This window comes from Cyprinodon tularosa, unplaced genomic scaffold, assembly GCF_016077235.1.
Source record: "Cyprinodon tularosa strain WSP-4 unplaced genomic scaffold, ASM1607723v1 ctg107, whole genome shotgun sequence".
Taxonomy (NCBI): Eukaryota; Metazoa; Chordata; class Actinopteri; order Cyprinodontiformes; family Cyprinodontidae; genus Cyprinodon; species Cyprinodon tularosa.
In genome coordinates this window covers 3,267,657-3,293,361 of record NW_024037860.1, presented here as the reverse complement: position 1 = coordinate 3,293,361, position 25,705 = coordinate 3,267,657, and the positions used below count along the sequence as shown (strand labels likewise).

At 42.0% G+C, this 25,705-nt stretch overlaps 1 protein-coding gene across 1 annotated transcript in view; it reads left to right on the top strand.

The window, feature by feature from the left end:
- The window catches only part of znf407 (zinc finger protein 407), a 218,985-nt gene extending 194,058 nt beyond the window's left edge, over positions 1–24,927 (top strand). The window contains exon 10 of the mRNA XM_038289466.1: positions 23,799–24,927. Within this exon, the coding sequence (XP_038145394.1) occupies positions 23,799–24,646 (848 nt within the window). The 3' untranslated portion in view covers positions 24,647–24,927. The remainder of the gene's footprint in view (positions 1–23,798) is intronic.
- Positions 24,928–25,705: the final 778 nt, after the last annotated feature.

Genomic DNA, 25,705 nt, shown 5'->3' with positions numbered 1-25,705 from the left:
AGAATAACCACGTCCATAAACGCTCCTGTCTGTGGATCCAGTGTCCCAAATGAGGACACCAAGAGAGACTAATATTAGCCCTGATGATTTTATGCTTCAGTCTTAGTGGTGCACGTCACCATTCAGATTACATTGACATTTTCTTTAGGGTAGTACAAGGAAATCAGTAAGAGTTCATTGAAATCCTCAATGGAGCGAAATGCAGGGGTGTCTGAGAAGCTAAAATACACTACAGATTGAGGTTAAGGTTCACCTTCTGAGACGACAACAGCTCTAAGCATACAGTATAGGACTATAGCTATGTTTGGACCAAAGAATGTTAATTTTACAGAATCCTCCAGTCAGCATTTAGACCATATCCACTTAAAGATCTAAGGCCAGACCTAGAATTTGAAGGATTTTATACAACCTCTCCAACCAGTCTGATTAAATCAGAGGTATGTGGTGATCCAGAATGAGCAAACATTACAGTCCCTCATGTGGAAAATAGAGGTACACTTGAAAGAGTTGATGCTGTTATTGCAGCAAAATAGCAGTTTAACAATTATGGAATTACTGGGTCAGGATGGATGGATGGATGGATGGATGGATGGATGGATGGATGGATGGATGGATGGATGGATGGATGGATGGATGGGTGGGTGAAATAATGTTCCATGATATGATTTATCCCGACTAATAAATAAGATAATTTCTACCCATCCACTCATGCTGCACAATGGGTAAAACAAACAATAGGATGTTTTTCCTGTAAATTGTAAAGCTTTGTGGGTTTTTTTGTTTTATAGCAAAATAAAAATGAAACATAAGATTCAAACAATACTATTTAAAGCATCTTTCTTGCAGTAAGATCTCAATAATCCCTTTTTTCTTTCCTGATAATGAAATGATTCTTCCCTCCAGTCAGGAAAGTGTTTGTGCTGTGGTTGCACCTGCTTGTAAATGCTCTAGTTTGAGCTTATGGAAAAATGTATGCAAACTGATCGCCGGCACTCGGTGAACACACAAACAGGTATATGATAAAGAAAACACCTACCTTTTTTTAATTTTAGTGCTATGGTGTTAAATGTTCAGTTATTCTGCTATGAGAAAAATAGTCCTAAGATTAATGCAGCATCCTTTTCAGTTGCACCTGTTTTAAAGTTTTTGTTTTTTCTTCTTGGAAGTTCCACTACACAGCTACTCTCTGATTTAAGCATGTGCAGTTTTTTTGTTTGTTTCCAGTGCCCTCCCCTCCTCTGAGCAGACTTTTCTCTCCGTCTCTGCTGTACATCACTGGCCTGTTGTCATGAGAATGGATGGAGTCCGTCCTCTCCAGTGAAAACCCGGTCCACCGTGTGCGCTAACCCGGCGGATAACAGATAGACACAGACGCCCCGCATCCCCTTTGGGAATTCCAAAGGAGAGTTTCAAACATTGGTACAATTCCTGCGTGCACTCTCTTAGGGGAATCCTGTAGTCGTTTGTAACCCTGGCACTGCCGTAGCACCTGCTGCCCAGGCAAGCTAGTAATGATGCAGACTGATGATGTTAATAAGAAGAGGTGCACCCCTCAGCTAGATGGTAGCATCCATGTGACCACATGTTCAGACTCTTCCAAGAAAATGTAGATACAGTCACCTGTGTAAAAGCCTTGGTTTGGTCATCGCAAAAAGATCATTCTTTATTTTTCCCTTAATAAGAGGCTGGTTTTAATTCAACAACGGAAGCAGCTGATCTGAGAAAAGATCCATTAAAATGGAGGGGTCAGTACTTTCTAGAACCATCATTTGTCTCTAATATTGTACAGCTACCCACTTGTTGGAGTCTACTGTACAAACAGCATATATACAGCAGCAGCCATTCAAAATGGCCCTTCCCAGTCAAACGCCAGCCGAATGGCAGCCCACTTTCCTGCAACTCCCAGGAAAACCCCCTCCAATTTCCAGCCACTGGAGTGACCCCCTCCTTCTCCTTGGCGTGAATATTTTTTTTACTCTAACTCCACCCTTTCATTGAATTACAGGGTCTGACCAGGAGATGACGCTTCTCTTTAGATCTTAAAGGAATAGTACACCCAAAACATGATTAGCCTTCATTTTCTACTCACCCCCATGCTGAACAACACTCTGGAGTACTTTTTTGATATCTCAAATGCATCTGGAGATCTGGGAGGCTTCTTGTTGTCTGCTGACATTCCAATAATGGAGGTCCATGGCGCCCGAGGCAGAAAGGTCCATAAAAGTCCACAAAAAACGTGTCAATATTCCTCCATACTGCTCGTCCAATGTATTCCAAGTGTCCTGAGTGGGTAGCGTCCATAATTTACTCGAAACAAAGTCATTTAGAATGTTTTTAGAGCATAAACAGTAGTGTATAGGACTTCCTAAACGCGCGCGCCTGCGAGTTCCCGAGTCTACGGAAACCGCGGCAGACCAAACCAGATGAAAGTGCGCATTCAGCTCGGCAAAGAACTCATGCTCTTCCTCAACACTGAAGTCCTCAGACATTTTTCTTTCGTTGTTTCTTTCTTTGCACAGGTAAACAGCACATTTCTTCTTCTACGCTTGCATTATCGGCAGAGCAAATTTCGAGTAAATTATGGACGCTACCCACTCAGGACACTTGGAATACATTGGACGAGCAGTATGGAGGAATATTGACACGTTTTTTGTGGACTTTTATGGACCTTTCTGTCTCGGGCACCATGGACCTCCATTATTTGAATGTCAGCAGACAGCAAGAAGCCTCCCAGATCTCCAGATGCATTTGAGATATCAAAAAAGTACTCCAGAGTGTTGTTCGGCATGGGGGTGAGTAGAAAATGAAGGCTAATCATGTTTTGGGTGTACTATTCCTTTAATGTTCACAAATCATGTCAGAATTTTAGGGTTATAGTTAGAATTTTAGTACAAAGATTGATTTTTATAAAGGAATTGTAGGTAATCAACCAAGATTCCATCAAGGAAAGTGGTGTTATTTTGAATGGCTACTACAGTATATCTTCCAGTCTCACTACAGACTGTAGATTAAATTGAGGTGTTTGACTTTGACTAGGCCATTCTACAGCATGAACATGCTTCCATTTGACCCATTCTACTGCAGCTCTATATTGAGCCCCTTTCTACTGGAAGCTGAAACTCAGCCCCGTTTTCTCCTCTTTCCCTGCCTCTTCCCACAGTGTTCCTCTAGAGGGGCTTCTCTTGTTCTTGTTCTTTGCCTCCTACCTGATAGTTTAAGTGACTGACCTGGTATCAGTAGGTTTATTGTGGGTTTTCTTTTATTTTTTTGTTAAAAAAGACGCACAGAAAGAGACACAGGGCGGCCTCTTGCCATAGGTAAATATAAATAAACATTCTTTCGTTGTGTTTGCTTTCTGGTTTCCTGGTATTGGAGTGTTTAGACTTTAATTCATGCACAATTCTATGAACTGTAACCCCCCCCTCCCCCGGTTAGTACTTTCTCTGTTTCCCCTCCTTTCCGCCGTCTCTGCTTCTTTATTTCTCCTCACAAACCTAAAGAATTGATGGAGTCGCTGTGTTTATTCCGGCGATGTCAGCACTGCACACGGACTCCTTCACTCTTCATCTCCCCCACTCTCTCCCTCTGTCTGTCTCTCCCTCTCTCTCCTTTCTCACGAGGTAAACATATTTTGCAGAAAAGCTGACGGAGAGCTTGTTTTAACAACCTCAAGGTCAGCGAGTCAAAGTCTGCAATCGTCACGCCACCCACACTGCATGTGGCCTCTGTGTGTGTTACAGCGGCGATGGAATCGCCACAGCAGATTTATACCTCTCTGTGCACCTTCAATAATTCAATAACGTTGCCTGTGTCTCCTCCCCAGCTTTCAGTGTCATTATAGAGCAGGGCTAAATGCCACCAAGCCCTGTCCATCTCTCCGCCGGTGTCTCTTTACTGCGGTGACAGGGCACACACAAACACAGGCGGCGATTTTGGAGCTGCCCTATTTCCATCCCTAGCAGACTGTCTCCTGTTGCAAATTCTCTCCTGAAAAGCTTGCAGTTTTTGTCAAATGAGTGAACCGCCACATGTTTTATCAGCCTGGTAATCTTACATGGAATCCACTCTTGACTCTCCGGTACGATCGAATCCAGCCTCTCTCTGCATTAAAATCGCTCAATCTCGCCATCCCCTCACCTCTTTTACGGCCTGTCAGTGCCTCATCCTGCCATTGTGAGGCCGTTTTAACCTCCCTGACCCGCCTCCCAGCTCTGCTCAGCTCCGCTTTGGGCATCCGTGACTCCTCCGGCATTACGGACCTCCTTCAATCTCTCCCATCGATCCAGCTCCCTCTCCGTTGCTATGTACTTCAACCTCTCTCTGACCTGTGTTCTGCTGCCTCATAGTCCCGTCTGGTAATGCCGCCCTGCGCAGTGCCCTTCTTTTGCATGCGTGTGTATGTGTGTGCTCGCCGCTGACCTGAGTGATGAGTGGTGACCCTCTGGCTGGCGCCTGGCGTCCTCCTCGCTCCTATTGATTAGATCTGAGGTTTCATACAGTAGCCGCCTCACGTGACTCTGTCATTTACTGTTTCTCCACTGTCTCCGAACTGTCTTGCACACGCAAGCCTGCACGCACTCATACCCACTCATTCAGTCACTTATCAGGTACATGTTCCAGGGTGTTTCATCAACACTAATTAATGCAAAAGGGGTTAAAGGACCCGACTCTCCTATCGCATGTATGAATACAATCAGGCATCCTGTAGAATGAGTTTAATTAGGAGACAACAGATGCAGCATGCTAACTGCTTGTATCGTTTAGATTACAGCCACAGAGTGAGTCAGCAGCAGAGTGAAGTGTGAGTGAGGGATCAGAGAGAAAACCGGGATACAGCTGTCGTCCTTCATGAAGACGTGATTTGATGGAGGGGGATTTGAGGGACTTTCATTTCCAAGTGTGTCAGGAATGCTTGGGTTGCAATGAGATTCTCACAGCATGATAATCATCTTGAATAAAAATATCACAGTTGTTCTGTATCATTCCTCTGACAGTCTAATTTCTCTTTTTGGAAAAGAGTCATTAAACTGCTTTAAGAGTTTTTAGCCCCGCCTCTTTGGTTTCCGTACCGACACCGCTCACATTTTTCCCAGAAACGTCTTTAAACTGTCGACCCTAGAGAGGAGGAACAAGTGTAGCAGAGTGGAGAACGAAATAAAAGAATATAAGAAAGCACATAGAGGAAGATGCTCTGGTCCGATAAGAATGATATTAAACTTTTTGTGAGATGTAAAACGCTGTGAATGAATGATGAAAAATGAAGATTAGAGGAACTAAATACAATTTAACCATGAAAGAAAATCTGTGCTGAAGACGTCAGCCTGACGTCGATGTTCGTCTCCCTGCAGGAAAAATTAGGATCAGAACATTCACGTGTTTCCGGCCCTTTTGCACAATTATTTTATACAATTTTTTTTCTCCTACATTCTTACTTTCTGATCAATGACTGAAAGGACAAGTTCGCAAATACAAGTGGCCGAAATGAGTTTTCTATGCATGGTGGCTGGGCGCACCCTTCGAGTTTGGGTGAGGGGCTCAGTTACCCAGGAGGAGTTTGGAGTGGAGTCGTTGCTCCTTCATGTCGAAAGGAGGCAGCTGAGTTGACTCTGGCATCTATCCTCGGATGCCTCCTGGTCGCCTTCCTCAGGATTATAGGCATGTCCTGTTGGGAGGAGGCCTCGTGGAAGGCCCAGGACACGCTGGAGGGAGTATGTCTCTGAGCTGACCTGGTGTCCCCTCGGGATCTCCCCCCAAACAGTTGGAGGAGGTGTGTGTTGATCGGGAAGTCTGGGCATCTCTATTTAGACGGCTGCCTCCGCAACCTGGCCACAGGTAAAGCCGAAGAAGATGCATGGATGGATGGATGTTTATCTATCTCCATCTGCAATCTTATCACTGTCGTAAGCTGTATGCAAGGAAATTTTGTTTTGTTTACACTCTGCGTATACAAAATGACAAAGTTTTAAGTCTAACAAGGTTTTTCTGTAAAGAAAAGTCACACATTTCAGATTCTAGAAACAGGAAGCTGGAGGAGGCAAACATTAGAAAACCCAGTTAGGAGAAAAAAAATGCTTTTTAAATGGTAGCTTGCTTCCAGTCTGGGGGAGTTTTGTTGAATTTTTTAAGAATGGGAGTAGATTTCCATGATACGACAACCTTAAGTAATAATCCAGCCAACATTGCCCTGAGAAAATGAGTGGGAGCAAGCTGACCAGCAGTGCACAGCATGCTGGGGCAGCGCTAGTGATCTAGTCTTCATATAATTAGAGTTAATCCCAATGGATGTAGGATTTTCGCATTAAAAGGTTTTAAAAGTAGGAGCGGATAAAGGAGTCTTGTTTAGTTTTCCATTGTAGTAAACAGAGTCCTGATATAACTAGACTTTCTTTTAGTGTGAGAGAGCGAGTGTGTTTGTGCCTCCTCCACTCAGTCTTTGCCACAGTAATACTCAGGTTAAGTGTAGTTGCAGGCTATTATACATCATTAGGGTAAGTAAGGCTCAGGCAGCTTGGCAAGAGGAATGGGCCCTCACAGGCGCTCCATTTCTCTCCAGCCACGGCTGCAATAGGAACCGACGCCACATGCGCACAGCGGCGGCGCGCCCATGCTTGTGTACAGGTTGAAAGCAGCCTTTCGTTTATCCAGTCAGTCACAAATCACCCTGTCAATCAGGTGGTTTATGGAGGCTAAAGCCTCGCTGACGGCTGCTAGTCGGTCAGCCCTGGCTGCCACTCGCCTGCCACTGCGGAAATTAAAGCATTCCTAATGGATAGATCTGAGTGTTTTATTATGTTTTCACATTTTATGATACATGTTAACACCAGCCACGACGGACTTGGAGTGTAGTAATTTCTTTTAACCACATCAATTAGAGTCGGGCGGGTAGACGGGGGAGACATCAGCCTTTTAATAAAATGAGAGATTAGACATCCAGCATGATAGATAGGAGGCAATTCATTCCTGTTTTAGTCCAGCAGTGATTAATAAGGAGTTTATTCAGATAAGATACTTTTGTCATTATTATATTACATCTTGCTTAGGAGCTTTAATCCAGACTTTCTAATGAAAATCAATTCGCTGAAGAAAAAAAAAAAAGTTGAAAACTTTCTTTGAAATTAAAGAGAAGCATTGTCTTGATGAAGTTTATGCACCACTACAAGTTTTTCATATATTTTTTTAATATTAACACAAACATTGATTAGCAGAAACTCAAGTTTGGTTTACATTCAAGTCACAATGCATCATTCTGCTTTTACATCTATTTTAGAGACCAATTTATGGGCAATTTCTTTAGCAAAAAATGTGAACTGCAATCAGATCCTAGCAAAATGATAAAGTTTTTTTTTTTTTTCTAAGTTGTTCCGATTCAGGGACTTTAACTGGGCCATTCTAGTATACAAATACTTGTCGATCTAAGCTCAGCTGAAGCTCCGGCTGCATGTTTAACCTCTAACGTCTTTCACAGCCTGTTGCATGTCTCCTTCCCAGGATTCCTCTGTATTAAACTACTAATATCTTTAAAAAAAAAAGCTTTCCTGCTGAAGATAAGCATCCCCACAGTATGATACCTTCACCGCTGTGTTTCACCATGGAGACCCTGTTTATTTACATCCACCTGGTTATCTGCACCTCCTCCAGTTACCACTGACCTCTTGGCTGCTTTCACGCTGCCTCTTTGTGATTCTATGGGTTCTGCAAAGCTAGGGATGCTCTGACCTGACACCTAAGAACCTTTGTTTTCATTGTGCTCATTGTTAACTGAGATCTCCTTATACACTTCAGAGCCTTCACTGAGATACCTACTTTATTCTGAAAACACTCTCTTTTCTTTGACTTGATACATATGGCATATAATGGGTTGCTTCATCATGGGTTGCTGTGCACCTGAGTTTTAGGTCCACAGTCGGTTGAGAAGAAACAAAATGTCCTTTATCTCTCTTTGTGCTCCTTCTGCCTCAGGGTGTGGGCGGCACCTGTCCTCTGCCCAGAGCTGGGTTTAAAGACAGGTGCCTGGTTAGGTTGCACTGCTACGGCAGCTCGGAGGGGTTAAAAGAAGGAGCGCAGGATCAAGACTAATTGCTCTCATTACACAACAAATAAAAATCAATAGTTCTCAAAGCAAAGGGGACGGCGCTGCACGGCTTGAAGGACGCTGTAGTTATTGCACAGGACCGGATTCTGTCGGGATTTGAGAGCGGCCGGCGAGGCGCGGTGGAACCGATCACATTTGAATGCTAATTCCGACGTAGGACAGTTAGATTAATAGATGTGGCCGTCCGGCGGTGGGCCTTCCCCACATGCAAGCTGAGGGGGCGTTTTGAGATTGAAGTTTTAAAAGCAATTAAGCAGAAAAAACACATTGTGTGTTCGGTGGGGGTTAGAGATATATCCCAATTTTTTCAAATTAAAGCAGGAAATTTCATTACCAAGTGGAGCATATTTTACTCAGGCAATTACAAGGTTAATTCATCTTCAACAGCCTCACTTGAAGCCCTCATATATTTGGTCAGGGATTTTCTTCTTAGTTTAATTGGCTCAGGAGAAGCTGGATAGAAAGTCTGTGTGTTGCACAAAGTGAAAAACACTAAACTGCAGTACTTTACCTCAATATATATCAGATCAACTTTACTACGTCACTGGTCTTCAGCTTTTTTAAAACATTTAATTTACCCTCTAATCTCAACATTGTGAGAATATGATGCTGAGAACAGGTTGAATTTTCCAGATTTTTCTCCATATTTTGTTTGAAACCATCATAAAATCTGTCCTCAACAGTCCATCAACTCAAACACTTTCACACCGTTTCTGTATAGAATGACATATTTTTTATAAATCTGCTTCAGTCTGGCTTTTCTCTGCCACAGATGACAGCATGGTGTGCACGGATATCCCTCTGTGTGTGAACACGCTCCTGCAGGATCCATGTAGAACAGCTCACACGCATGAATTCCCTTTGACCTGCAATACACAGTGATAAATAGGGAACCACCAGTGGAGGATCTGAGCTGTTATTCATTTTTCGAATGCCTTTATGACATCTGATGCTCAAAAACCAACTTTTTAGCTTCTCCCAGAGCTTAGTGAGAGCCAGCACACTCTTCCTAATAAGTTTATAATACCAAACTAGTTTCATTGCCACCCTTCTCAGAGTTTCCTCCCTGTCAGGTTGTTTTCTTCTGATTTAGCCTGTCTTACATCCACGGAGACGGCACACTGTATGATAGAAATTCAACAGTGAGGCAAATTGGCAGAGCCACAGAGGGCGGATCGACAGCGAGAAGACAAGCTGGGAAGGAGGCGTAGAGCAGAGGAGGCAGTGTGAAAGATATAGAGAGCGGGAGATGGAGATGATGACGGAGAGAGAGAGGCTGTGTTGGTTTATATAACATCCACCGCGATGGTCTTTGGCATGCGTCAGGGGGCTGAGCCATCAATCACTCCATCTGTGTAAAATCACAAGCTGACTCCCAATATTGCTAAATATTTACACTGTCACATACACACAGGCGTGCAGATGAAAAGAGCCATTCATTAGGGCCTTCTCAGGCCTGTCAGCCTGGAGATGGAGATTAGAGAAGCAACCTCCCACTGTGCCTGCCTCTCCTCTCACCGAGCTCTTCAGCCCTATATATAGAGCCATCAGGACGATAAATATCTGCAGCATGCCTCGGTTAGGTAAATACCCAGTAAATATGGCAGAGGAGCGGAGACTCGGCTAAACAGACCGGCGGATCCACGAGTGTGTGTCGCGTACGAGTGTGAGTCACACAGCAGAAAACAATCAGGACTTGTCATTCTGCATTTTCTACAGAGGCACTGAATGAACATCCGAGCTTTGTGTCAGCAAAGGATCAGTTATGTTGTAATTAAATGAAAGATGGTGGTTCTACTGCATATTCTACTTAAAGGGTTAATACATCTCACGCTGTCATGTGGTGACCTTGCAGGATCAATTATTTCTTCTGCTCTTGCTGTTGAAGGTGTGCACCACAGGAAATGTACCGGTGACTTCAAGCTGAATTGAAGAGCCATAAAAAAAACCTTAAGTGACGGAAAAATCTGAAAAGCAAACAGATTTTCTTTTATATTTCTATGAAGAAACACAGTTATAATTATTTTCCATCTTAAATGAATTCATTTTTTTCATGCCATGTTTTAATCTAAGACATTTATTAGCCGTTGTCTGAAAAGCAAACATTTTTTAATTATAAATGCCACATCTGCAGGAGACTAAATGCTTCAAATTGTTAATTCTTTCAGTCAGTCAATAGAATCACTTCCTTTCTGAATTAAGATAATTGTTAAGCCTGTCTGTTCGTCTATAGGGATTATTTTTAGAGGTGCACCAATTGCATTTTCTGGCCGATCGTCGATCTTCAAGAACCTAGAAGTACCGATAATGATTTTAGCATTAGAAGTTTTTTTATAACTAAACATTCCATTCTTAGACAATTTTTATTGTAATTTTGTATACAGAGAGAGAATAATTAATTTTTTTTTTATTTAACCTTTACTTCACCAGGAAGTCCCTTGAGAAACAATCTCTTTCGAGGGAGACCTGGCCAAGAGGCAGCAGTACAGTAAGACATATAAAAACACAGGACAGCATAATAAAATCAATCATAAACTAGACTCTAGAATAACAGTTACAATTCTCTGTGCAAGCGGTTTTCAATAGTGATTTAAAATGCTGTAGCGGAATAAGAGTCCGTCATTGCAGGGAGTTTTGAATATTGTGCCACGACCATGGTGCTGCATAGAAAAATGATGTTTTGCCAAGATCTGTGTTGATCCTGGGCAGCTTATAGCAGTGAAATGAACATTTTCATTTTGAAAGTGCAGCAGTGATCAGAAGAATATGGTGCAAATGTTCCCATTTTAATTTAGTGAAAATATCTTAGATAACCCCTGAAACTATAAAAACTAGTTATTGCTCTCAACTATAAAGGAAAACTTAGCATTGATGATTGGTAGATAAGATTGGTTTCACATTTTCAGTATCGGTTGATCACAAATGTCCCAAAATGAAGGAAGCCAGGCCTGATGCATCACAGACGGGCTTGTTTTTCTCCTGACATGATGTCGGGTAAATTGTTGCTTCATTAACAGTTAGAATATGTGAGGATCCAGATCTAAAAACTCTTGCTTTGGGCAAAGAAAACCTCCCTTTATTGACATTGCACCAGTAGTTTCCAGCCTCCCTTTGTTTCCCTCTCCACACCTTTCTGCTGAAACATTTAGAAGCATTTAACAGCCGTCTTTGTTTATCCCCTTTCTCCTCCAATCCAGCGGAGACTGCTCTATCTTCATCATTTTCCTCCCAGTTTTTAGAGCGGGTTTATTGGATCTGGGTTATTCATTTCATCCACCATGACGGACCTCAGATCACCGCTTGGTCTGGGCCCTGGCAACAAAAAGACATCAGCAACATTATCTTCACACTGTAATTACCGAAAAGGGGGGGATTTCATTTTGATTAGCTGAAAAGCTTTTATTCTCTAACTCGCATCCATAATTAATCATTAAATCATGGGAGAGTTACTGAGAGCGATAGATGGGGGAGTTGGGAAGGAGGAGGGGGGGGGGGGCACAGTGAAAGGAGGATAGAGGGATGATGGAGGGAGGGAGAAAGGAAGGAGGCATGCAATTATCTGCAGAAGTTTGACATCGCCAGTAAATCCACAGAGCTGCCTGACGTTGCTAATTAAAGAAGCAATCAAAGGTCCACCTCCAGAGCTTTTTGAGAGAAGGAAGAGCAAGAGGGAGGAAGAAGAAAACGGGACAGAAACAAGAGGAAGAATGTCTTTTGGGAAGCGTAAGAGAAGGAAAGGAGGGGGGCTATGGGCGTTATAATCTCTGTAATTGTTTCTTATGTCAACCCCCCCCCCCCCGGAGTCCAGTCTGACGCTCACACACCTCTCCCCCTCCTCGATTTCTCTGTCTTTTTTTGTTTTTTTTCTTCCTGCATCTGGCCTTCACACCGTGATCATTCCTGACCTTCATCTGGAGAGTGCAAATAGCTGTTGATTTGCAGCATCAGGGAAATAAGCACTCTGCAACCCAAAGTAATACATTAGTCATATCTGGTTAGTCATTTTTAAACCTGAAATGATGCATCTCGTGATGCTTTTCTAGGACACATAATCAGTGATGTAACCTGCAGTCATCAGGTGTTTCAGGCCTTTCAGCATCAGACACCCTCTATCTGGCAGCAGCAGTGCTCAGAGCTTGATCGGGCCCCTCTTAGAGCGCGGCTGCAGCAGCCTCCCACACGTTTGCTCTTTTCATCCACAGCCAGCCAAGGAAATTTCAGCAGGCTGTGCGTCGTGCGAGGTGATGCTTTTCTTACTTTGCCCTCGCGATTCAAGGTGGAGGGTTGATCTCTGAGACAGAGATTTCCCTTTCTTCTGCAAAGCTGCTGAATGCATGAAGAAAAGTCTACTGTCTAATAAAGCCCCTCGTATTTCCCATCTGTCTGGTCCAGGAAACGGCTAATGCGGCTTGTCGGCTCTTGCTTTTGATTCAACTCTCAATATATTTATTTCTGCAACACAGAGTTATTCTGAGGATGCATACATTTTCTTTTATTTTTTATATTGCTTTTGAAAAGTGTTTAGATTTCAAATGTTTCCTAGCATCCTTGTTGCATGTCAAAGAAATAGCTTAGTTGCTTGAAAACAAATCAGCTTAATTTTAGAGGCATCTCAGTGAAATAGAATATCATTCATATTAGTCCATGTCAGTAATATGAAGGTGCATTTCCTCCTTTCTTCCAGACTCTGGGAGCTTGATGCCCAGATGAAAATGTTTGCTTTTATCTGCAAGGGAAAAACTTCCAGCCCTTTTACAATTTATTCCAGATATAACAGCTCTTATACCTTTCTATCACCTCGTGCATTTCTCAAAACTCTTTAGGTTTCACTTGTCCCTGTTGGTTGATTATCTTTTCTCTCAAGTAGTTTTTCCTTCCGCTTAATTTTCTGTAAGGGTGGTTGAATAAAGCTCTTTAACAGCCATGTTTTTCCGCCTTTTTCTTAATGTGGAAGTCAGCTGATTGTTATGCCATTAAAAACATCTCTATACCATTCTGTAGTATTCCAATTGTTTTCTCAGGAGTTAGATGTTGTGTTTTTTGGTATCAAAGTTAAAATAACAGCATAAATGCAAGGTTAATCTGAATAAATCCAGGTATTTATAAATTTAAGCTCTTGCAAAAGTCTCATTTTAATCTCCAGTATTATGTGAGGTCCAAATATTGTTGTTTTTGTTTTTAATTTTCAAGCACAGAATGATTTCCTCGATAATGGCAGTAGAAAGCCGTCTGAAAGGTCAAAGCCAAATGCTCAGTTAGGATGGTTTTCTTCATCATCTATATTTTTCTTCTTCACCTCCCACCCGTCTCCTCTTCACCTCCCTCTGTCTCTTTCTCTTTGTGTTTCCCTCCGTCTCTCTGGGGGCACAGACCTGGGGGACTGGAGGTAGATAGAGTTAGTGTGGACCAGATTACTCTCACTCCGGGTCATCCTCTGTCAGCAGAAAAAGAGCTGAGAGCACGACACTGACCTGCGTTTCCTCTGACCAGTGTGTGTGGGTGTTGCTCACCTCTTGAGCCCCCTGCTCCTCTGCTGTAGCACTGAAGTATTTCTTTGTTTGGTGAGGATTCCTTGTTATTGTACTCTAATGATCTCCTCTATGAGTAAATGTATTTACAGCCATGGTCGTTGGAATAGATGGCATTATTATTTATTCAAGCCATTCTTTTATCCAGCATAGAATCATTAACCAACAGGATGTGATGATTATTAAATGAAATATTCAGTTTGTTGGGATTTACTTAATCAGCACAGCATCAGAACAACAGCAACAGAATATAAACATGCAGCTACATGTTAAAGGCTGATTGCAGCTGGTTGATTCTCTGTGCCAGCTGGAAAGGCTGCTCAATGAAGAGCTAAGGAGGATATGTATAGATTTTATTCTAAGAAAAGACAAAGATTGAGCTGTGACATCTTACTGTTACTATTTCAAGTATGAACATGAGGTTTTTTTACACTTAAGAAAAAAAGACCATCTATCAAGCATGGTGGTGGGAGTGTCATGCTGTGGAGCTCCTTCTTCCTGTCAGCTCTACCTTTTCAATATCATGCTCCCCTTTGCTCAGATTATAGCAAACAACAACATTTGTTACTAGGGCTGGGTGTTTTCGCCGAAGTCCTGAATCGATTCGATTTTGATTAATACAGTTCTAATCTGTTTTTACAGTAATGAAAGGGGTTCAACTGTGTTTCAAAATGCTCATGTGTTTTATTTATTCCTGTCACATTAAACACAAAGTGCAAACTTGTAAATCAAACAGTTTAAACCTGAGATGTGAAAAAAACTGTCTCAAAAGTGCAAACTTGTTTGTGAAAAGTGAAAAAGTGAAGCCTCACTCCAGCAAGCAGACATGACACAGCAGACATGCATGAGCTGCATTGGCTTAAATGCACCAACCACATTTGCAGCGTTGTCTGTAAAAACTACAGGGTGTTTGCTGGTCATCCCCCATTTGTTAAAGTCTATATTTGCAGCTGTCTGGCTTGAAGTAATCTTGAGTGCATCTTTCCTGCTCATTTGAATTTGAACATCACGCACGTCACTATAAAACTAATCGATCTCATTCCATAGACATCGATTTTGCAAAAATGTAAAGGAATCGATCCAAAATCGATTACATTTTTTTACCCAGCCCTATTTGTTACCATTAACTATGCAGACGACACACAGCTTAACAATACAATGTCACCAGGTCACTATGAACCCATCAGAGCATTGGCTGGATGCTAAGAACAGATCGATTGTGGATGTGCCATAATTTTCTCCAACCGAATAAAAACAAAACTGAGGTAATAATGTTAGGCCCAAAGGAGGAGAGATCCAGAGTTTTAGTTTCTACAGCTAGAAACCGCTAATTATGGCCGAAATCTTGGTATCATGATGGACCTGAGCCTTCAGAGGCACGTGAAGGCAGTTTCTAAGTCAGCCTTCTATCTGCTGAAGAACATTTCCAGGGTCAAAGGACTAATGTCCAAGCAGGCTCTACAAAAATTATTCATGCATTTATCTTTAGTAAAAGGACGCTTTCTGCAGACTTAATCTTTTGTTTTAGTTTGGATAAAACCTCAGCTTAGTGGATCGATGTAGGAAGCCAGAGTACCTGCAGAGAAAGAAAGCAGATCGCTGCATCAGAGCTACGATCTTTGATGGCTTCATTTTCTACATCTACAGGGTTCAGTTTGTTGATGGGCAACTCATCTATTATCTTCCACAAAGTTTAGGGGAGGTTGACTGTTAGAAGAAAAAAGCTGCTCTTATTGAAAAACAAAAAAATCATAAATTCCAACCACTGTTTATAATGAAGTGTAATAATCTGTTAATATTTAGCTAATATTTAGCCTGAAAACAGAACAGTAAAATAAACCCCCAGAAGTTTAATGTTGATAATATCTTTGCCTGAGATAAGTGTTCATTCACCTCTGACTGCAGCTGTGTCTCAATCTGCCATTTAATGAGTTTTCTTTGACATTATTTATGTGTCATATCTCTGCAAGGAAATATTTTTAGTACTTTTTTGCATAAAAGTCTTTTTTGTTAGAATAAATTACACCTAACTTTCCTGCACATCTTGACTCCTGGCGGTCTTATCTGTTCAGGTTACTGTCAGTTAAAACACGCAGAGCTCTAGCTGCGTTCTCCCTATACTGGATTACCCCGTAAAGCCACGAACGGCAGCTTCTTGATTATCAACGGCTGACATTTAGTGTGTTTTCTGAAAATATGACTAAAGTCTGCTCAGCTGTGTGTGGGAGGAAGGCTTAATATACCAGGAAACAAACAAATATTGTTTTGTATTCTTGAGGGTTTTTTTTTTTTTTTTTTGTCTTTTTCACAGCAGCGCGTTGAGAAATATTTAAAAGTCTACTTTTAGAGGTTTGAGTTTAAAGCTGAAATGATCCCACAATAGGAGGTTTGTAAACAACAATGATTCATCCTCCTCGCTTCTATTACACATAAAAGGTGTTTGGGACTGAGTTTAGTTTTCCTGGCCAACTCAAACTCCTCCATCGATCTGAGAAAATGTAGAAAGAGGAGACTGGAGAGAGTATTTACACAGCTTTACTGCATTACCTTACCACCTTTTCATACTTTTTACACTACAGCCACAAACTTTAATCCACTTGACATGGATTTCATGCAGCAGAGCAACACAAAGCAGCTAGCGATTGTGTCTTGGAAAACACATTTTTTGGAAGATCGGAAAAGTCTGGCAGGCATTATTGTTTAGACCAGGCATCCCCAACATCGGAAAAGGCCCGCTGTCCTGCAGGTTTTAGAGGTTTCCTTGTTCCAGCACAGCTGATTTTAATTGAAAGCTGATTAACAGGCTTCTGGTCTACTGTAATCATTATAATCAGCTGTGCTACAGCAGGGAAACCTCTAAATCATGCAGGACAGCGGGCCTCGAGGACCGAGGTTGGGGTTGCCCGGTTTAGACCTCCTACGTTAAACTTTGTCAAAGCTCAGTTTACTGCAGCTTCAAGTCTGTAAGGGACTTTTTTCCTCCATTTCCTCAAAAAGAATTGTTGCTGTCTTGAGATTCTCCCTCCTGAGCTGTGGAATTTTGCAGCTCCTCCAGAGTTACGTTGGGCTTCTTAACTCTGATAAATGCTCTCCTTTCCCAGCTTCTTGGTTTCGGTGAAAAGCTCTGGAGTTTGCAGCACTATGAGGGTAAAAAGGCCTGAACACTCTTTTTTAATAAAAAAGATTTACCTCATCTTTATTACTAAGCTCTAATTTGTGTTGATCTTTTTTCGTGGTTTGTAACGTTTGCAGATGTCTAAAAGGTATGAAAAAGTACATATAAAAGTAAACAAGAACTTTCATTAGAGCTTCCACACCAAGTAACAGAGAAGGAAGCTGCAGTGAGGCCGATTTTCTTCCAAGTTCTACCTCCCAAAGTTTGTAGCTCCGGCCTTCAGAGTCATTCCTCTGTCAGCGGTCGTCCGCGTTTCCTTCTGCTTATTCGTCCTTGCCTTGTCTTCAGCATCCCTCCGTCCATCCCTCAGCCCGTCCACCCGATGTCAGTTGCTTTTTAATTGGCCACTTTCTGGTTGGGCCGACCTGTCCTGGGTGGCGTTGATTCATGGCGTTTGCAAAGGTGACGGTAGCAACTGTACCAAGTAGAGGCATCACTGACAGGACCTCAGCCGACCTCCCAAACACCCACACACACGTATAGGGTAGCACTGAGGGAGTCCTGGAGAAAGAAGCAGGGAAGGTCATCAAGCAACTCAAACAAAAACAAAAATCACACATTCATAGAATGTTTTTTTTTTCCATAACACAAAAACATTTACCAGCAATAAAACCAATCAATGAACCTCCATTCTCTGACTTGTATTAAAACAACCACCTTTTTACCCGCTCACCGCTCCCTCCCTGAGCTCCCAGTTATTCACTCCTTTGCTGTTGACCTGGATACACCCAGAACTGACACTTTATCTACTCAGCAGTGTCACCTTCAGAAGCCTCTGACACACACACATATATACGCCCACACAGACGCACGCTAACCTCCATGTTTCAAAAGTCTCCCTGTGTGTCTATGCCGTATTTAGGTGTCTCTGTTTAAGGCTGCGGCTTCGTATCGGTAATTAAAAGGAATGGGCTGGTAAAAGGATTGTAAAGAGGTCTTTTTGTGGCGAATGGATCATAAGCTCTGACTTTTTCATGGTGCTGCCATTGACCCACTAATTGATTTGAAGAGCATCTTTTTTCTGCCTCTGTTGTCTTATAGTTTGACACAGTTTAATTGACTTTGCTCGCCATACAGTATCTGTTCAGGTTGATTTCTTTGTCCTGTTTTGTGTGTGTGGGGGGGGGTGTGCTTGTGAGAACCAATTAGCATTTACAGTGGGGCAGGCTGAGGTTACAGCTAAGGCTGATTTCAACTTCAGGGATTACAGCCACAGTGTCCTCAGGATGTAGTCGGCGAGCGCCTCCTCCTGATTACGCCAACACGCGCTCGCAGGCGTATGTTTGCAGCGAGCTGACCTGTATTACTGCAGGTGTAATTGATTGTGTGTGCGCCTGTGTCTCTGTGTTAAGGTTAATTCCTCTAACTGCTGGTAAGTGCTGTCTGACCGCTCCCCCGGCGGCCTCTCCCAGCTGAAGCATTGCCACTTAGAGACCCCCCGGTCCCCCCGACACAGGTCAGTCTATTGATCCGCTGATCGATAATTGCATCTGCGACATCCAGCGAGCAGGGAGGCTCCTGCACTGACCTGGTAGTGCCTCAATAAGAGCTAAACCTTGAAAAAGGTTATCAAACTACGGGCCGGGGATCAGATCCGAACCAAAATAAGGTTTACTTCTTCTACAGTGGTGCTCATTTAACCCATGCAGGGACCATTGGGACCCTCTACTTTGAAGGATAGTTGTATCCATTTCATATTAACACTAATCTCGCTATAAATTATTTTAAGGTGGAGAAACAGGAGGACACCCAGTTGGAATAGTTTCTCCTGTAGTACAGGGTTAAAAGAAAGCATGAAAATTATGTTTTTGTTGGGGTTTAGCACTATTGGCTTGTTTTTTTGGACAGTATGCTGACAGGAATGAGACATTCTGCAGAGGACCCTGATTCAAACCCAGCTCGGCTGCGTTGAGGAATAAGGCCTCCTAACATGGGTCGTGTGCTCTGACCATTGCGCCACATGAAAATAATGTATTTAATAGTACTAATCAGATTAACTTTTTCTCAGAAACGCAATTTAACGCTAATTATCCTCTCTAGAAAGCGATAAAACATTTTGGCGACCATGAAAACTGGTTTGGAGGAACCCTCTATAAGTTGTTAGGCACGGTAGTGGCATTAACATGGTGGTGTTATAACTATGATGGACAGACGGATGGACGCCTTTGCAGCATTGATGTTCTCTAAACACCCTCCCATCATCTTGTAATCCAAACAGCAGCACTTCCAGCCTCTGTCTTCCTCCTGTTGTTTTATTCCTCTCAGGGAGCCTCCATCTTGTTTCAGATCACAGGCAATAAAGCAGCCTGTCTCTCTGTGTCGATCTCATTCCCCCTCCGACTTCCTGTTAAAGGAATCAGTCAGTCAGAGCACTCAAAACACATATTAAACAGGCATCAGCCTCTCGCCAGGACCAAATCACGCTGTTCAAATGTTGTTTTTCCACCGGGAGCGCAGGACAACTGAAGAGATGGGATCTGCAACATTAACTTGATTCACGGCTGCGGCGACTGAGTGACACTCCATAAACCTCAGCGGGCCGCCGCCGGGCCCCACCGACAGCGCCCCATGGCTAATGTGACACACACTAGCCTCAGCATCCCCACATCGGAGCAGCTCACACACTCTGAAACACTTGCATAAGCAGGCGCATAGAGTTGTTGAAACACAGAACAATAAAGGCTGCTCTCTCTCCTCCCACATCCCAAAACACACATACCTGTAAATTCAGTCGCAGCCTTTAAAGCTGAAGATCTCCAGAAATCCGATAGTCTAACAGCCTGAAATGGCAATGCTCTCCTAGATTTGCACGCTTTCAAACAGCTTTTATGGTAATGCAGTAAAAGCCTGCACAGTTCTAGAGTTATTGTCCCCCAGCAGCCGACCTCTCAGCTCCAAGCATTTGGGCATAGGCAGTTAGCATTGGCCCCGTAGCTCTGTGTAAATAAGTAACCTCCGCTTCTCAAAATGCCAACCTGTGCTGGCTCTCTGTGACAGTGCTGACTGCCTCCTCTGTCTAACTACACGGCCTGTCACTAGAGGTGCAAATGGAGGGGTCTGATTTGATATTTACCACACAATGCTGCCAGAGTGCAGCAACCTTCCACTCAGGATTTCTTTGGAGGGAGGGATTAACCCATAATCAAATTAAGATTACCTTTCTATTATGCAAAAAGAGATGAAGACAGAAACAGCAGCAAACTAAAAAAAATCACAAAACCCTTAAATAAATTCAGTTATTATTACAGTAGCATCATTTTTTTTACTTTTCTAATTATCTGCTGAACTGTGTGTGATGGCAAAATATACCTGGCTACTCCTGCAGTCTTGTTTGTCACTTTTCCAGTTGTTTAAAACCTTTTCCGTTATTTCTAAATAATGAAGTCACATGTCAGCCTTACTTGAAGGGTATTGCTTTTTCTTTTTTTTTGTCTTTCCTGTTTTGAAAAGGGGCTTAGAGAAATCATAGAGAGACGTCAGAGTTTATTTTCGAAGGAATGCAGAAAGTTGTGGATTATTAAATAAGTACCTGGACAGTCTTAAATGAAGAAATTGAGAAAAAAAATGCTCTGTCTACAATTATTTAACATGGATAATTAGGGAGAGCTGCAATTCTAATACCAGTATTTTTTTTTTTATAAGATAAACAATGAAAACAAGTGAGATTATTTTCCTCACAGAATAAAATTAAATAACAATTAAATTAAAGAAAAATCTGTGTTTCTGCTTAAATAGAGAAATTTGATTTCAGGATTTTTAGACGTCTTTACCGAGGCTGCAAAATAGGCAGGAAGTTTTATTTAAACCAGTAGACATGGATAGATCCCTGGTAGCTAATTAAACCTGTTACACTGGAAAAAATCAAAATCTAGATGTTATTTTTTTCTTAAAATAAGTGCATTTGTTCTTGGATTGAGGAGGTAAAAGAGACATTTTGCCAATGGAACAAGACAATTTACACTTAAAATAAGAAAACACATTTGCATTGTGTTATTTCAAGTGCATATTATCTAATTATCTTACTTTAAGAGTAAAAATACTCATTCCACTGGCAAACTATCTGATTTACCTACTCAAATTAAGGGTACAGTAAATGCACTTTATTAGGAAATTATTTATTATTATAAATCTGGATGTTTTTTCCAGTGTAACAGCTGCTTTCACTAAATGGCTCTCAAGGGATTTAGTGCTAAAGCTCAGGACTTAGTATTAGGAAAAGAGTCAAAATTGCAATATCATTGTTAAATGTTGTGATTGGTACATAGAAGGTAATTAACTGAAATTTTCTACCTAAGTCTGTCTTTTCCATCATCCATATCTTTGCTCTTCCTGAGCTTTAGCTTCTTGGGCGCTAAGACTCATAGAAAGAAGGACGAGATCACAAAGTGTAGGAAAAGATACGGTCCAAGTTCAGAGAACCTAAACATACTGTAAAGATGCTAATTATAACCAGATCAATTATCAGGAAAAGTACCATAGCATTGTTTATGCTTAAACCAGGTGCATATATCACATATTTAGTCAATCTAAATGTAAAAACATCAGTTGGTAAATATCTTCTTTCCATTAGACATGTAGTTTCCCCTTATCTGCTAATCTATTGTCTTCTAATAGCAGAAGGCTGCATTGCATATTTAGATATACAGAATGAGGAGCTCAATGACTGCATATGTTGAAATAAACTTAAAGTTCAAGACCTAAATGCAAATGAGAAATGTTAGCCAGATTATAACCTACCTTGTGTGTGTGCACTGTATGTAGCTGCATTTGCAGCAAAGGTGGCTCCACAAAGCAATAACCTAAGGGGTCCTATGATATCTGTATGCCTTATGCGCCTTTCTTCATTAAATGTTGAACATGGATTATCAGTATTCCTCTACTTCAAAACAAGCATCTCCTTTGTTTCACTCTGTGATATAAAAATAAGCTTCAATGAGAGGCCTAAGCTCTGAGTACCTGAAGAGGCTCCAGGTCCTCTGTGCTTTTTTATACAGAGAATAAGTTCATCACTGTCTACTTAAAGCAGCGGGACGCTACCTAGTTAGATGCTTTACTCTGCTTAAAAGCCAAAAATATCCCCCCAGTGTGTATCAGGCTGTATGCCAGAGAGGAAACGGCATTAGTAAACTGGAAATAAAGAGGAGATGTCAGAATGTCTCATGTTTAGGTGACCTATGAAAATAAATTTTTGGGTTGAGGGGGTGACTTTCTAATCACATCCTCAACCTTGTGAGTTCAGGACACTAGATATCAGGGGACGACGGGCGCATCAGTGATTGATGAGTCTGGTTCTGGATGTACTGTTCTGTTTGTGTGAAGCCATAGGTGCCCTCAGGTGGAAACCTTATATCTCCAAATGTCAACTCCTCCCAATCAAACAAACCAAATAATAAAACCAGAAAACAACCAACTTTTGCTATAATATAAAGATTTTAGAGGAAAAAGACCAGAGAAACCCTAAAAGATGCCTTATTGACATGGAAACGTGTCGATTCCCTCTTATTTATTAATTTTTTTTATGTCTCAAATCAAATCCCCTTTTTCCTGCATAGATTAGCCTACAAGTGTCTGAGCCAGGCGCTATTTAAACAATGGCATTTCTAACACTGTTCCTATCACCTTGGAAACTCCATGGCAACCTGTGATGTGAGAGGGCACAGTGTGGCTCAATTAGCAGCAGCTGTATCTCACCATGCTCCAGCAGCAGCAGAATATCTCCGTATTCTCTTTGCTTTCATGGCCCTAAGTGACACAAATATGTGAAGTGTTACATCGCCTTTAATGTCACTTTAGCTTGCCATCATTCCCCCCCCCCCCCCCCCCCCCCCCCCCCCCCTCCGTTTTCCTGCTCATGATGGTGGATGCATGCACAGTTGGTAGCGGCTTTTAGGAGGTGCTGTTTTTATTGCCTGCAATTTTACTAACAATGCACCAATTTCCAACTTTCTGTGAAGCTTTGGCCTGCCGGTGTCACTTTTATTTCTGTTCAAGAGTAATAAAGAATTGATTACTGAGATGAATTATTTATGTCAAGAGCAGAAAAGAGGCATTACACAGTGGGTGAGACAGCAGATGTGAAAAGATGGCTGTTTTAAGTACAAGCATTGGATTAGAAAGTAAATAAAAAGTGGAAGAAACTATTTAACGGCATTCTATGTCCAGACAATATCTGAAAATTACAGAGGTACCATTTTTAGCTGTCTTTCACAAATATATATATATATAATATATATAATAACATGTCTAGCATATTAGCATTGCTAGCTCTTTCCAACCTGCTGGTGTGTTCTAGAGGATGTAGAGGCGAACCTTAACTCAGACTTCCAACACAACAGGCAATGGTTGAAAGCATAAAAGGTTAAAATATACTAACCTTGTGTTAACACTGTGTAGCCTTCCTTATATCTACCAAAAGTCTTGCTCTCTTTTTTTATGAATTTACTTTGAAAAACTGTACAGATACAGAAAGTGTGCATTTATTCACTAAGTCGCCCTAACTTAACCCTGTTAGCTCTTGGATTTAGTGCCTCTCTAATGCAAAAATCTCTGTTATTTTGTCCTTGGTGACCCTCCGGTAGTCAGCCTTCCTGTTTCCTCCAGAAATTGTGCTCTCTCTCACTCTTTTTATTAACCACAGACATGTTGGGATGATTTTTTCCCTTTAAACAGCTTTTCATCTCTTTACTTCTGAATGCTTTTATGCTGCACTGATACTGAAAACCTTGAGTGCTGTTCCCCCAGCAACTTCAAAAGCAAACCTCTCACAGATCAAACTAAACATTCAATTTCTGCTCAGAAATTCTGATCACCAGTCGGTTTCTCTGTGTCTCTCTAATAAATATCCTCATAATGTTGTTGGTTTCTTTTCCACTTCTGTTCCGATTCCAAATGAATCCATGCAACTTCTAGTTTTATATCATTTTTGATTTTGGATTATATAGTTCTGCATTTTTATTAAATAACTCTTCAAAAATATAACTCTTTTTTTTTTTTCTATTTTTAGGGATTGTGTCCAAATCCTTTGAATGTCGTCTGAAAGGCCAAGGAGCAACATTCGTGGAGGCAGAGGCTGTGGACTCCCCAGAGCACAGGAAAGGCTCGCCCGAGGCATCCAGCCAAGAGGAAGCCATCCAGCAGGTCATCATCATCCAGGGTTACGGGGACGAGGACGTAACCATCGACCAGGCCCTGGAGGAGTCGGCCGCCGCCACCCTGCAGACGCTGGCCATGGCCGGCCAGGTGGCCGAGGTGCTGCACATCACAGAGGATGGACAAGTCATAGCCTCAGGCAGAGAGGTGGCATCGACAGGAGCTCATTTAGCTGGAGGCGCCACCCAGTATGTGGTGGTGGAGTCCGGGGACGCCAGGCAGGAACTGCAGGCCGATGAGGGTCAGAGTCACAGCGTTTCCGAGTCATCCACCGCTCTGGATGCTCTGCTCAGCGCCGTCAGCGAAATGGGCCATCAGGAGAGAATACAAGGAGAGCCTGCTGTCGTTCAAGAGGTGCTCCCCCCCAGTGATTCTGAGGAAGCCCACACCACTATGGAGGTGAAGCAGGAGCAAGAGGAGGTGCATGTCATCCAGGAGTCAGGCCACGAAAACATGCAGGAGGTGATAAAGCTGGCCGCCTCCCAGATGATGAAGGAAGGCCTCACCCAGGTCATCGTCAACGACGAGGGAACCCATTACATCGTGACCGAACTGGACGACTGCACCCTGCAGGTAGAGGGAGGGGTGTACGGGGCGACCGACGCAGCGGACGGGGAGGAGCAGCAGGTGGAGCAACAAGCAGGAGAGGAGATGGTGGTCTACCTGGATGGATCCTCTCATAGCATGGTCCTGGAAGGCTGAAGCCTTTCTGTGAGAGATCAGTGTCTTCACAGTGCGAACATTACAACATTACTTTGTCGGATCTTCTTTGGAGCTATGCAACAGACAGGTTAAAGGTAATTTATTTCAGGACGCAGTTTTTGGTGCTACTTGTGGCGTCGCCATCATTTATATGGACAGCAGACTTATTTCCATGCAACTCCACCTTTTGGAACGTCTGCATAAAGCAAATAATATGTTTAGCTTCAGCTTTGTGGTGCAGCTACAGTGATCTATGAGTTTGGGTTATTGGCAGCATGACGATACTTACGAGAACAAATATTTGGCTTTTTTTCTCAGGTCTGACCTTTCATGACCTTTCAGAATTGTTGTTTTGTTTCTGTATAAATTTAGCAGTGTTGAGTTCTTAATGTGCTTTCAATCTTTCATGTTTTACTCTTAGAAAATCTTTGGATCAATATCAGTTCTTAAAATAAAGATTGTCTAATTTTTCAACCACTGAATTCTTAATGTCTATCATGCAGTTACAGATTAGTGTTACTCTTTTATCAGCAGCATGAAGCAGTTTTCCTCTCTACTTTTGTTGTTTAATTATTTGTTTGTTTTTTTTACATTTTTTCTCATTTTAAACACAAACCTTCAGGTATTAAACTGTTGCTTCTTTGACAAACGCAAATTATTATTTAATAATAAAATTGAAGGAAAAGTTTTCCTGTTTTTAGATTTTTACCTAAATAAAATATACAGTACAGTGTGCAACATTCAGGTTTTTTTTTGTTACAAATATTCTTAAATCAAATCCAATGCAAACCATTAAAGTGTAAAGATTAAAAAAAACACATCCTTGCCATTTATAATGATGCACTGCTTTGTGTTGATCTATCCCATAAAATACATTACAGTATCAGCAATATATGCACATACACACACTGAGTGATGGCTCCCATCATGCCTTCCGATCACCAACACGGTCATTACCTTCACCATCATCATTATCATCTTCATGATCGCCATCATCCACATCGTCGTGCTCTCACCACACCAATCGGCACCATTGTCTTCAACTTGTCCGACACACTC